This window comes from Amia ocellicauda, chromosome 10, assembly GCF_036373705.1.
Source record: "Amia ocellicauda isolate fAmiCal2 chromosome 10, fAmiCal2.hap1, whole genome shotgun sequence".
NCBI classification, from domain to species: domain Eukaryota; kingdom Metazoa; phylum Chordata; class Actinopteri; order Amiiformes; family Amiidae; genus Amia; species Amia ocellicauda.
The window spans coordinates 8,146,775-8,160,031 of NC_089859.1; the positions used below are offsets into that span (position 1 = coordinate 8,146,775).

Genomic DNA, 13,257 nt, shown 5'->3' on the forward strand with positions numbered 1-13,257 from the left:
TTTTACTTTTATCTACAATCTCACAAAATACTTGTCCATGTCATCGGAAAAACAGATCAATTTATTAGATTTATTTCAAATACATTTTAAACGCTTTGAAATGGTTGCAAATATTTTAGATACAGTGTGTGATGTAGGGCGTTCCCTTCTTTATTTTAGCTGACTGACCGAAACCAACTGATTCGACTTCTGTAATGTAGAGGTATTGTTTTTGTTCCTTTTTTGGTGAACAAAAATTTCAGAGTCATAGTTCTCAAAATAGTCTTTGTATCCTGTAAGCCAAATGTTGACATTACTCTGAGATCATTCGGTTTCCTTCTGATTGTTTGTCTGTGGAAACATGTAAGCAACATAAATTTCCCCTTCTCAACAATAGTATAGTTTCACAGGACCTCCCCAATACAACATGCACTGTGATCTTCTCACCACATGACATTTGTTATTAGAAAACATATATAATATTTGGAAACAAATCGCATACAAACATTGGTTCTAAAACAGACTGGATAGGATCCTTGGATCACTTCGTTAATAATGGACCCCAAACGAGCATGACGGGTCGAATGGCCTCCTCTCATTTCTAATCTTTCTTATGTTCTTATGTATCGAGGTAGATCTTGTGTATTCCACTTTCTGTTTGTGAGTAGAACCTGATTATTTATATTCTTAGTTACAAGACACAGCCCAAGTAATTTCATTGTAATTAAAAACGAGTATTTTCAGATTCATAATCTCAAGTGCCACATCACTGCAATTGGAAGTACACTTGTAAGTTTTAGTAACATTACAGTAAATATTGCTTAATGCAGATCAATATAAAATTAAATGGGACTGAAAGTCTAAATTGTTAAACCTGAATTAAACCACAGTAGCTACCAATGAATCAAAATAAAAACTTTAGTGTGACTAAAATGTACTGCTATTTTGAAATGTTTCACATACAAGGAGAAATGAGCCTGTGGACAAATGCCTAAAGTAATGAATAATACAACTCAAATATTGCAGCTACTCTCCTAACTACCTCTTCACATAACGTATCCAGGAAGTGAGAAGAAAAATGTGCATCTACTGACTTTCCAATCCATTCTATTGGTAATAACAGATTGTGACTTAAATGTCTGAAATATTCAGGAACTGCTTGTGACCAGAAATGCCATGGAATATACTGTCCAGAGAAGTATAAATCAAGTATAAACAATCCCCACACATTTTAAAAGCGGAGGGTTGAAATAAGAATCGTTAGCTCAGTTAAGGGTTTGGTGGGAAGAAAACCAGCAGACACAGGGGTTGGGCACCTCGGATGTATAGCACTGTAAAGGAACCTTCTAAAATGCGCGCCAGCTTTGGTGCCAATGTGTTAATAAGTGCCGAGGTCACCGCCACTCACCTAGTGTCTCCCCCCGATTGCCAAGGTAAGCTGAAGGAGCCAGAGTGCAGCTGCATGGCAGGGGAGTCAGCGGGGGGCTCGGACAGCTTGGCCAGGTGCCAGGAGTGAGGCCTGATCACCGGGACGCTCCTCCTGAAACAAACAACCACCTGACCATCAGCACTGTCATAAACAGGCATTTACTTCAATTCATATGAGTTTGGGAGCATTTGTAGTGTGGTTCTCCATTGTTCTCCTAACACGTGTGCCAGCCCAGCAGCTTTAGGATCTTTGAAAGATTTAATTTTGCCCCCCGTTCAGCAGTCAAAGCTACAACTACCTTTTATTATTAACCAGAGAAAGGGTTTTCTGAACAGAAACTAAAAGAACAAATCAGTGGAATGTCTCTGAAAGGTCATATCAAGAGATAGACACCCTACTTCTGTTAACACAAACTGAGAAGCACAGTCTTGGCCCGGTGCTTTCCAAATGAGGTATTTCACATGTCTCTGGGTATGAGGGATGGTGTGGGAGTGCACACAGTGGAGGGAGCTGTTAAAATAACCTTGATGCAATCATTTCCACATCCCATACCTCCCACACTGAGTGCTAGCATGAAGAATCAATGGTAGCGTGCGAGATAATAGATGGGTTCATTTTGCTTTTCTCTATATACACAAACAGTAATATCATTCAGCTTAGACAAGGACAAGGAGAATTAAATAAATGCAAGGGAGATTCAATTCAAATATTTGTACTGCACTAACTTGCAGCACTTTTGAAATTACTTTTTTTTCTTAAAAAAAAAAAATACATAAATTGTAGAATGAGTTAATTTGAAAACCTAACTTTTGTTTCTTGTTAAATACCATACTACAGTATGTGAGCACAGTAATTAACAAGATTTACAGAGCTTTACATCTTATATGTACAATTTCTACTTCTGAGTGAAGAATAAAAAAAACTAAAACAACTGAAGTGGTATTAAAAATATTCAGTGACAAATCTGAGAACTCATACAGTCAGAAAAAACTGTTTTTTTGGTAGTGCTCAGATATATAATTATTAATTCCAAGGATCAAAATTTTAACAAATGTGGATTTTACAGGAGTGCCAGGATCATTCCCTTTCCTTACTTTATCATTTTATGAATATTTTATTTCCTTCACTTCTACATACATACTGATATTCTAAATATGCATTCCCTTTCTAAATGATATATTTCACAGCTAAAAAAAGTAATGAATGAGTAAATAAGGAATTCTTAAGTCACTTAACCTAACATTTATCATTTCAAAACAAGTCGGTGATGGGCCCCAGAAAAGAGTTTATCTTCAAGCTGCCAGTTTGAAGCAGCCATCCAATTCATACAAACCTACTTCTGACAGACTTTGCCTGCTTTTTGTCTTCCTTGGTACAGACAGCTGTACAAATACTCTGCTTTATTTTTCCAGTTGTGGCCTCAGACTCAAAGCAAGAGACTTTCAGCTCAATATTTAAACTCTAATGGGTGAAAACATTCATGTGAGAAGACGACACGTGGGAGAGCCCGGCGGCAACTTTGATGTTCAACTGACAGAATTCTGGAACCTTTTATTCAATCTTCATTTAAGGTATGAAAATACTTTACAGAAATGCTTTCTTAAATGCTTTCTTTAGTAAAAGGCAAAAAATAAATAAATACTACCTAAGGGTCATTGAGGGTAAGGAATTCCTAAATTGCATGCGTTCACTACTGCAATGCTTGGTGGGAAAATTGAAAACCAAGCTGTCAAGAAACATGACATTTACTGCATATGTTAAATGGATAAAAATGGCAGAGAGAAGTCTCGTAAAAGCTGGCCAACATTACAATTTATGTTTTAATATAAACTGATGAAAATGAGTTGATAGCATCAGAAAATAAAGTTACAAGCTTATGGACACTTAAAATTATAAACGAAAAACAAAATAAATACTGAAATTGTATTAATCTATCTTAATTGAATGCTTCGTTTCAAATGTGATGCCTTTCCTATATAAAAATGTCCATCAGCAGCATGTTTTATATTATATACATTTTCCCACAAACCTATATTTGAATATAACCAGGAATTCTGTAAATATATTGTTCTTAAATGTGCATAACGCCTGCTTTGCTCTCTAAAATGTATGTGATCTATTTTTGTATTCTACATTTTTTAGAAACTATACAAAACTGAATTTAAAGACTTTTCCCCAGCAATCCCATGATAGTACTGTGAGAATTCAGTAACAGGAAAATGAGCAATGCCTCAACCCTCAATCCATCACTACACAATGAGCTGCCACAACTGCAGTGACAATCTTGGTATAATGTAGTAAAAATATCTGTGTACTATTATACTGGTCTCATTTATTACAGATTGGATTTTGTTTTCATTTTCAGCTGTTATATAGACACCATTAGCAGATATATGAACAACATTGAAAGTAAAACATCCACAAAAGCTCTAAGTCTTGTTGAAATACCCAATATTATTTTTTTCCAACAGAGAGCACTATATCAATTAGCTGGTTCATAACAATTAAGAACAGATTTTGAAAGGATTACATTAAAATTCAACTGTATTTATCAAAGAAGAATAAGAGGTCAAAGACTGTCATTTTCCATTTCACATTATACTTATTATAATGGATAACTAAATTAAGTAATATTTAAAAGTTTTAGTCAGCAATACGTTATATTAATTTGGTTAGATATAAAGGTCATATCATTACGATTAATATCAAAAGACCACAAAGACTAACCCTAATAAAAATAAATTGGTTCCACAAGTCTCGACTGCCTTAATATATTTTTTATATTGTTAAATATACATAATTAAAGCTTCAACCTTAAAATGTACACGCACACACACACACAAACTAACCACAGTACTACTCATGTGGTACACAAATCACACAATACTATACATCTTAATGGACTGGAAAAATCAAACAAACAAGTCAACAAACCACTAAAACCACTAAAGTCAACCCAAGTGGATTGGTGTAACTCACTGTGGTTCAATAGCATCAGGTCATTGACTAACCATTCCTACCAATCAGTTGGTCACAAAGTGAAATACTTACTGTGCTCTGCATGCAACAACACTGTGACCGGTCTCTGAAGATAGCCAGGCAGGTAAGGACAAAAGTAGTAAATTTCACACACCAAAAAAGAAAAAAATCCAATAATCAAACCGTCTCCAAATCCCTTCACAAAAAGCTTAAATTAATGTATATCCACATCAGGCATTTTTTAACAGTCAGTGGATTCGAACCACAAATGGCCTGCCTGTACAGACGCCAAGTTCTCTCAATCCCAGTGGAAGGTGGACACTTAATGTGAGCCTGAAGGACGCTGGGATGCATAAACCCAACTTTTATAGTTTCTTGTGAACCAGAGTCTTGAAAGCACACGTCACAAGGCATCAAAAATACAAACCAAAGGGAAAACATGAAGTCAAATAATCGCCGGGCATTTGAAAGGCTGTTGCTATGCATCAGCCAATCACCAAGTTCCTAAAGGAAAGAAAGTCGCTTCATATCCGCCAAATGGATTTCTCTTTCATCACTGTGACTAAGCCAGCCCCCTGGACTCCAATCAGATATTACCGTTAGAAAAAATTAAGCACTCCCACACCCCCCTCCCCGCTCTTTCAGCTCCAACCCAGCTCTCATTCTCCTATCCTAACAATATTATAAGACAGGAAACCTGGCTTAGACTGTGAGGAAACAATGTTCTGTAAAGATAAAGACTGAGCTGCTGCAAGAATAATACAAAGTGCTCTTTTATTATTATTTAAAAAAGGAAAAAAAGAAAAAAAAAATCAAGCACTTCCTGTCTCCGAGAAAGTCGTCAGGGGGTTGAAGGAATCTCAAACTGTCTTAAATGCTTTGGTGGCCGCTTGCCAATTAACTGTTTTTTTGTTTTTATGCTTACTTTACGATGAAAACACAACACTGGAAGATGCTGTGGAGCTATAACTACGCCAATCCTTCATCAGCACTGATTAAGAGAATCTGCGGCTTCCCTTTTGAAGCAAAATCTCATTTCACTTCTACCAAATCTCAGGACTGCAGTGCAGAAATCCACACAGATTTCAACAAGGCTAACAGTCCAATTTTTCATGTTTTTTTTTTTTAAGAAATCAAATAGATTTTTTTTTTTTAGTTCACACAAGTGTGATCAGACTAAAATTCGGCAAATCCTTTTCTGGAATTCTCAATTCAGTTTGCATATTTCCAACTGTTTCTACAGCTCCCAGTCCTGCTCACAATTCTTGCCAATTAACCACCGAGTTGGACAAATTGGCAAAGTTACACATTACTCACTTTGTACTTTGAAACAGTGTGGTTTTTATCAGGTGGGCCATTGAAACTACCTTCTATCAACGTCTCCTTTAGAGGCCTCCTTTACTACACTCACCTCAGGCAGACATTTGTTATTATCGCCATGTTTCTCTTTCGTCATCATCATCGTGATAAAACATCGTTTAGAGAATCTCATTTCCCAAAAGCAGTTGGAGAGATCTGGAGCTGACCTGATGCATACGATGCATCAAAAGAGCATAATACAAGAGGTTAGTTAGTTACACACGGTCACAGACAGTGAGTCAGGGACAGTTTTACTAAGGAAATGTCCACTTCACTGACATCGCAGCAGGAAGTTTTGAGGCTAGAATGACACAAGCTTGTTAGCTGAGCTGGGAGTAGCAAATGGTCATAAAACACAGTATACAGTAGATGAAAATTAAAGTCGCCACTGTTAGTGGAATACTCCCACATAAGATTAAAAATAGTTTATGCAGCATAGCGGGACAGAGGGCAAATTAATAAAGAGGACAATGCAAAAAGAAAGTAAAACACAAGTGTTGAAAAAAAGCTTCCAACTATCCTATACCTGAAATTGTCTGGACTGTCGAGTGCCTCACACTTATTTCGCATTTAGGAGTCTCCTTGGAGTTTTTCTGCCAAGGGAGAAACCATTGTATTGGAGAGAGGAACTTAAAACCCACAGAACGGTTATGATTTTAGAAGCTTATGCAGGATGAGATCATTGGACACTGGGTAATGACTGCTTATGGACAGGACTGGAGCTGGTGGGTAAACTGCATTGTGCACACCACACACTTTTAGGAGCAGAAGGTTGACAGGATCATTAAATTAAAAAAGACTATAGAGCTTTTTTGGGTTGCATTGAGGTCATTGTTTATACATGAAAACATGGCGTAGCTACATGACAGATGAGGACAGTGAAGGATGGGTTTGGAAGCTTGTTTTTTTGGGCTCCCATGCCATTTGCTACACCTCTACACTGGTGAGCTTTTTCCATCGTTAAATGTAACAGTTTGTTTTCTTTATCAATAGCTTTGAGGAAGCACTTCAGAGGGCTGGGCAGATGAGGTCAGTGTCTCAAATCGGCCTTTTGGATCAGTGTCCACAAGTATTGACGTCATGAGTCGCAGATAATGTGCAGCAATGCTGATATAGGCTTCGAATCGGCTTCTGTTTCCATGAGTCAAAGGAAATCTATCAGACTGATTTTGGAACCCGAACAACTACAGGAATACCCATTGATGAAACTATTAAATGCTAACTTTTCTAGCACGTTCAATTCTAAAACAGTAAGCTCTTTTCGATACTTAAAAATGCATGTGCTTTAATTAAATCACCCAACTCAAAACCCAAGACAGTGCTGGTGATAATGTCTCCTTTAGACAGAACCTACAAGAGTCTGTGATTTGGACACCAAGAGCAAGAGTCAATGTCGTAAGAGATTTGTCAATTTCAGCGCATATTTTAAATAAATGCCCTTAGTTGGATCTATGTGATAAGAGGGGGAAACAGCATCATCATATTAACACAACACGAAAATGGTTTATTTATGAACATGTCTGAGAGTCCCACCCATTGTACAAGGAGTGTGACTCCAGATAAGGTTATCATTAGCAAAGGCAAATGGGGACTCAAGGTAATTTTAGTAGTATTTTATCTGTCCTCATATGAATGAGAAGGGGTTAATGAGAAATAAACATCCCTGAAAAGATAAATCGCCTTTGGCAACCACTACGGAAAATCCAATGCAAAATAAATAATCACCCTATCAGATTCAGCTGAAATTGGGTTATTTTCCTGCTGCCGTTAATGTTGTCTCTGGATAATACAGCAGTGGGGGGTAGAGGGGGGAATTCCTTGCATTCCTTCCGAAGGGAAAGGGTTAATTCCAATTTCCCCAGAGCTGGCCCTTGACTGTAATTAAGTTTATTTGTGTTAGGCACCCGTTTTCCCAAATAGCAGGGAGAACAGGCACATTCCATTTAATCAATGGCGCAAGACGAGGCCATTAACGCAAGAGTGCAGGAAGGGCGACGCTGGGCCTTGCTTCCCCAAAACAATGCTCTGTTTGTTGTTTTTAAAACACTCAAGAATGAGCCATGCTCTCGAAGAGCCCAGGAGAACACTTCAAATCCCGGTGTGAGAGGTACAGAAAATGAAGAGCAAGCCGAGTTCTGTCTATCATTTATGCACCTCGTACTCTTCTAAGCCCGCAAATACAAAAATGTAGGCCTTTGTGCCCTGATCATCAGTGTACATGCATGCATAATGTGGTGGCAGATCGGTTATGTCCTCAATGGTGTGGTATAAAATGTATATAAATATATGCAATACACATGTTGAGGTGTGTGAATGAAGACAAGGATTTTTTTTTTTTTTTTTTTACACATAATGACATTGTGTTGCATTTGAAGATTTGGAAATGCAAATGCAAGTTCTTACCATCTGCTAATGATAAGCACCCACTATAATAGGTTTGACTGCAGTATTTAAACAGTCTCAGTTGCAAATTAATTACAAGAAATGTTTAAGGTGTATAAGGCCATTAACAAGATTTTCTTTACCCCTTTTACCCCCAAACAAAATCTAGCACACTATTCTACATTAACATTCCCATCCATCATTGACATTGTGTATGAAGATTAACACACACATCTCTCTGCAGTGCATTTCATAGAAGCTTCTCCCAGCCATGATTCCTCAGAAATGAAGCCCCTGCAGGGCCACACGCCAAAGCTGCACAAAGCAGTTTTAAATAAATTAAAGCACCCTTAGGAATTAACATTTTAAAATGAAGAAGGGTTCAAATACAGGCATTACCCTTGTGTAAGGCCATTCACAGAGGTGTAGGACGACCAACGGAGCGTCCAACAGTACAAGGCCGGGCTACTGCAGCTGCCAGAAGACAAGTGATTGACCTCAAAGGACAATCTGGAGCCTAGATTCACAAATATGTTGTAGGTTTAAGATGGACTTTAAAAGACATGCAAGGTCTCGACTTTCAGACAGTCCGCATTTAAAATAAGCTTACTTTTCTTTTTGTATTTATTTTCTTTGATGACTATGCACTTCGCGAAATGGCAAAAACCTTAAAAAACCTCAGGAGATGAGATTAACTGAGGGACTGTGGTTTTTCCTCAGAGCAATAATTCTTGTTAGGAAAAAAAAAAAATAGGGGGTAAAGAAAGGGGCTCCGAATGCAAGGAATTTTCATTGTTTGCAGCGGGACGGCTCCGTTTCCTCTCATCCACAGTCAGAGAAGAATGCCGTCCTCAGCATCGCTCCCCCATCCCGCCCTCTTGGGAATCAGAACTGTTTCCTTATGTTTGAACACTGCTCTCCCCGCCTCATAACGTCTGGAAAACATCTCTTGTTTTTCAAAACCGCAAAAGAAAAAACAAAACAATAAAAAAAAAAAAAACAGCAGCTCAGCCAAAGCCTGAGGTCTACAGAGAGGCCTACGCTGACATGGTGACAGACCGCACCACCTACTGCATGATTCAATACAGGAACACTGGTTTACTACAGTGTGGATGGGCAATAATTAAATACAGTTATTAAGCAATTTAATGCAATTTATTTTTTCCCCCCACTTTCCAATAATCTCCTTATTCTCTCCCTGCAGCTGTTTGTATCAACTTTAGCTTAACTAAACCAGCAATTCATGCTATTTTAGCTAGGAAGGGTCAAGTCCTGCTAGCGTGCGTCTTTCTAAAATAATAAAATCCATGTTTGTGTGTTTGAGTGGTAGCCTCCGATTAGAGGCACGGTTACAATACAATCTGGAGTATATATTTCTGCCGTTTTAACTTAGGATAGCAGCATTTAACAAAACTGATTAATGCATTTCTGAATTGATTAATTCATTTCCAAATTGGAAATGGTATCAGAGATAGGGGGATCCCCACCAGGAAAGCTTTGCAAAAACATTTCAAGTTGAAACACGGTCTTCTTGGTTATATTTCTCACATATTAATAAGAATGCCAGTAGCTTCAGAAGCTGTGGCAAAACAGACCTCCTATATATTTTATGTCCTTCCAGTTTGCACTCTTGTAGGTTTAATCTGTTGCCAAGTCCCTGTTTACTGCAAACAAACCAGCTCCTTTTCAACTGCAAAAAAGTTGCGTTGTATGTATTGGACTTTCCATCCCCCCCTCCCGTTTCAACAGCTACTTCTGGTTTTCAATAAAAACAGTTTAGTCTTCCCTGAAAGAGTGTTTTCAGTGGGCTGCTGCCCCTCAACCTCACTGGTGGCCCAGTGTGGGGCTCCCACAGGAAGTGCAGAGGAAATGAGCAAGGGCTGAACAGGAAGTGTGATGTTATGTCCAAAGCATTCTTCTTCAGGCCTCTTATCACAAACTGTGAGAAACTGAACTAGCAAGGTGTGAAGCAGATTCACGAAATACATGCCAATTTGTCACGTGAAAAAGGCTAAGCATGGACACATCTGTAAATTGACATTTTTTTAATCTGCTTCACACCTTCCTAGTGGCGGGTGGCTGACATTCTTATGTGGGAGGTAAAATGTGAAACTGGCCACATAAAGCAAGTTTCGGGTTGTGTCAGGTTGAGGGGCTCCCAAGCGACTGAACCGGTAAAAGAATAATCATACTAATTAATTCACGCAAATAAACAAATGTAATATGAACATGAACAGATTGCTATCCATTTCAGATGCATCTTTCTTCAAATTAAAAGAAATCAAGAACAGAAAGACACAAAAGGAATAATGCTGCTTTCAACCATCGACTGTTGCGCGGCTTTCAGGAGGGAAAATGCTTCCCTTCTGAAGAAAGTGGGGGAGGGGGCGGGGAGACAAGGATGCCTTGCCCTCTAATGACAGTGACGGTTAGAAAGTCTGCCCTAATTTGAAAGGCTGAGCAATATTTAATTCACAATTACAGTCAATGCAAAAGGTGAGAAGTTACCAAGGAATAAAATGGAAGTCAGGCACCTTCAGGCAGTAGTTACAGGAGATCGGAAGGACAATGATTATTTTCCTTCCCAGCGGGGGTCACAATGTGTTCTTTCCACTGACAAATGGCCATATCCTTCAGGTCTCACCCATTAGAGGAAATGCATTGAATGGTTTCCAGTAATTAAAGAAGCAGAAGAAAACTCTCCAAGGTGCTGGGATTACCTAAACTGGCACTGACTGTACAAAAACAGATGGTCTCACCTGCCACCACAACACACCTTTAGGCTACAAAGGCTTTCTGTAGGACTAGGATATACCCATTAGTGCCTGATAATTATGAACACTCCTGATACCAAACTTTAAATATACTGTGAATTTTCATCACTGGAATAGTACAATGTGTTATATAAAGATATATTATCAGAGTATAGTACACATTTGAAAGGAAAGCACTTAACCTGGTAAGTTAAATGCATATCTATGTCATTGATGTGTGCGTAAGATAAAACAGTGTAGGGTTTATTATGTTAACAGGCCTTACAAAAGGCATGTTTTTGGTTATATCTTTTGTGCACCAACCACAGGTTAGTCCCCAAAGTGTCAGTCAGGTCCCTAAATTACATGCAGTCCTGCACAAAACTGGCAATCCTTTGAAAAACAAATTATAAATAAACTACTAAACAAGCACACCTTAAACAAGCAAGAGGTTTGTGAAACACCCACTTACGGTGAATATGTGAAGAATTTAACAACAGGAAACACACATAGGCTGCCAAGTCTCATATCCCTTTACTCGCTTACACACGACCTGACGAATACACAGGGTGCTTCACCCTTTACCAGACAGGATCTGGGAACAAGAACACTGTGAAAAACAAATATTTTTGTATGTATTTTTAACAAAAGGGACACGCATCGAATTACAGTCTGTACAGTAACCCTGGGAAAATAAAGGTGTCCAGACAATGGGAGGCCACTAGACTATTCAGGAAGCCAGAGAATACAACTGAAGAATTCCCCAGCCTCTGGATAGCCTCCCGAGATCTGGGGTCAAAGAAATCACAGGTAACCCATGAAAGGAGCTCTAATGAAGCCTGTAAGAGTTTTCATTGTAAAAAAAGTCAGTAAACAATTTGACACAAATCTGCATTGTGAGATGGCAGCAGCCCAGTCTCTAAGGACAGGGAGCTCAAGTCAACACAGCAGATGCTTTTCATGTCTGTTGCCAGTGTCAGTTTGACACCTAGTGTAGTGGCAAGTCTTGTACAATGAACACACACCCAGTGATCGTGTACCAACCCAGATACATGACCTTGCAAAGGCTGGCGAGGTTTCCAAAGGGTACTGAGGTTTGGCAGAGGCCCCAATGCACCATTCCAAAAGTTTCAGCAAATAAATAGAAATACAATAAAAGTTCAGAGCAATAAAATTGAAAATAAAGGTTGAGATGTTACAGTTCCCTAGCAATATGTTGAGCAGTTTTTTTATTTTTTTATCAAAGAATTGAGAAGCGGTTTAAAAATGTGTTTATTCAACAACAGAAGGTAGTGCAGTGAACTATAGATGATGCTACCATTGTGCTTATTTATTAGTTTATTAGGGTGGGAAATGCGTAGGACTGCTGCAGTGTCCGTTATGCAGATTTGCCTACAACCATGGAAAATCTGCCCATACAGATGTGGGCCTGGAAACTGTTCCTCTAAACCATGAAAAGAGGCAGCTCATTTTGCGGCATTTGCTTAAAAACCAACAGCTAGGAAATTTGGCCGGACTTCCCTCTGGGTAACAGAATGTTTTCAGTATGACTTTGCTGTACAGCATCCAAAATATGTAGAGAATTTTTTTCCCCCCTCATTATTCTTGAACCCACTTTATCATAGTTAGGAATGAACTCTCCAAAGATAGATCCACCCCCAGCATCTTCATTTATTTATTTATTTATTTGTGTATTCTCGGCATATCACTTTTGCAGCTGATGGCTTGGTTCTGAAAAACTCTCCGCGGGGCAGGGGAAGGGTTCGCCACAGCTGTGAAAAGAACTGCCGATTCCTCAATTGAAGAGGATACACTGAAACTGGAGGGAATCCGCAGTTTAAATAGAAACCATTTGGCAAGTCATTTACTCCCTGGGAATCCAAAAACAAAGGCAGATTGAATTTCTTCAGGTGACCTTTGGGATTTCAGACATGACCCTTCTTTGAAGTTGTCAGCAAATGAACTCACTTCTGAAGTTTATTTCGGTCTTCAAGCATCAGTGTACAGGTATACCCCACAGTGCACAGATTCATATACCTGTACTGTATACCTCGCATATGTTGTTTCTTGTAGGTTTGTTATTTCTTTACAAATCAGTTTAAAACATGTTAAAGAGGTATTAGGTCTAGAAACACATTTTACCTATATGCCCCACGGAATATCACTTTATATTTTAAAGCACATAGACTGTGAAACATTTCATCTTTAATGAAAGCCGATTCGAGCTTTGAAGTTCAAATTACTAGTTGGTTCCTGTTCACGGCGCTTTCAACACTAATCAAGGGAAAGTGGCTGCAATTGAATTTAAGGGATCGAGATCATGGCACTGTTATGCAGGACAGGATTTCAACTACATCGGGATTACTGCCAGATTTC

The 13,257-nt window shown here is 38.6% G+C and overlaps 1 protein-coding gene across 2 annotated transcripts in view; it reads right to left on the minus strand.

The window, feature by feature from the left end:
• shroom4 (shroom family member 4) overlaps nucleotides 1–13,257 on the minus strand; it is a 45,457-nt gene that overhangs the window by 15,488 nt on the left and 16,712 nt on the right. Inside the window, exons 1-2 of one of the 2 annotated variants that reach the window (XM_066714852.1) lie at nucleotides 4,460–4,813; nucleotides 1,388–1,519 (exon numbers count right to left, since the gene is read on the minus strand). In XM_066714852.1, the coding sequence (XP_066570949.1) occupies nucleotides 1,388–1,443 (56 nt within the window). In that variant the 5' untranslated portion in view covers nucleotides 1,444–1,519; nucleotides 4,460–4,813. Of the gene's footprint in view, nucleotides 1–1,387; nucleotides 1,520–4,459; nucleotides 4,814–13,257 lie in introns of those variants that run through there. The other variant, XM_066714851.1, reaches the window with a different exon arrangement.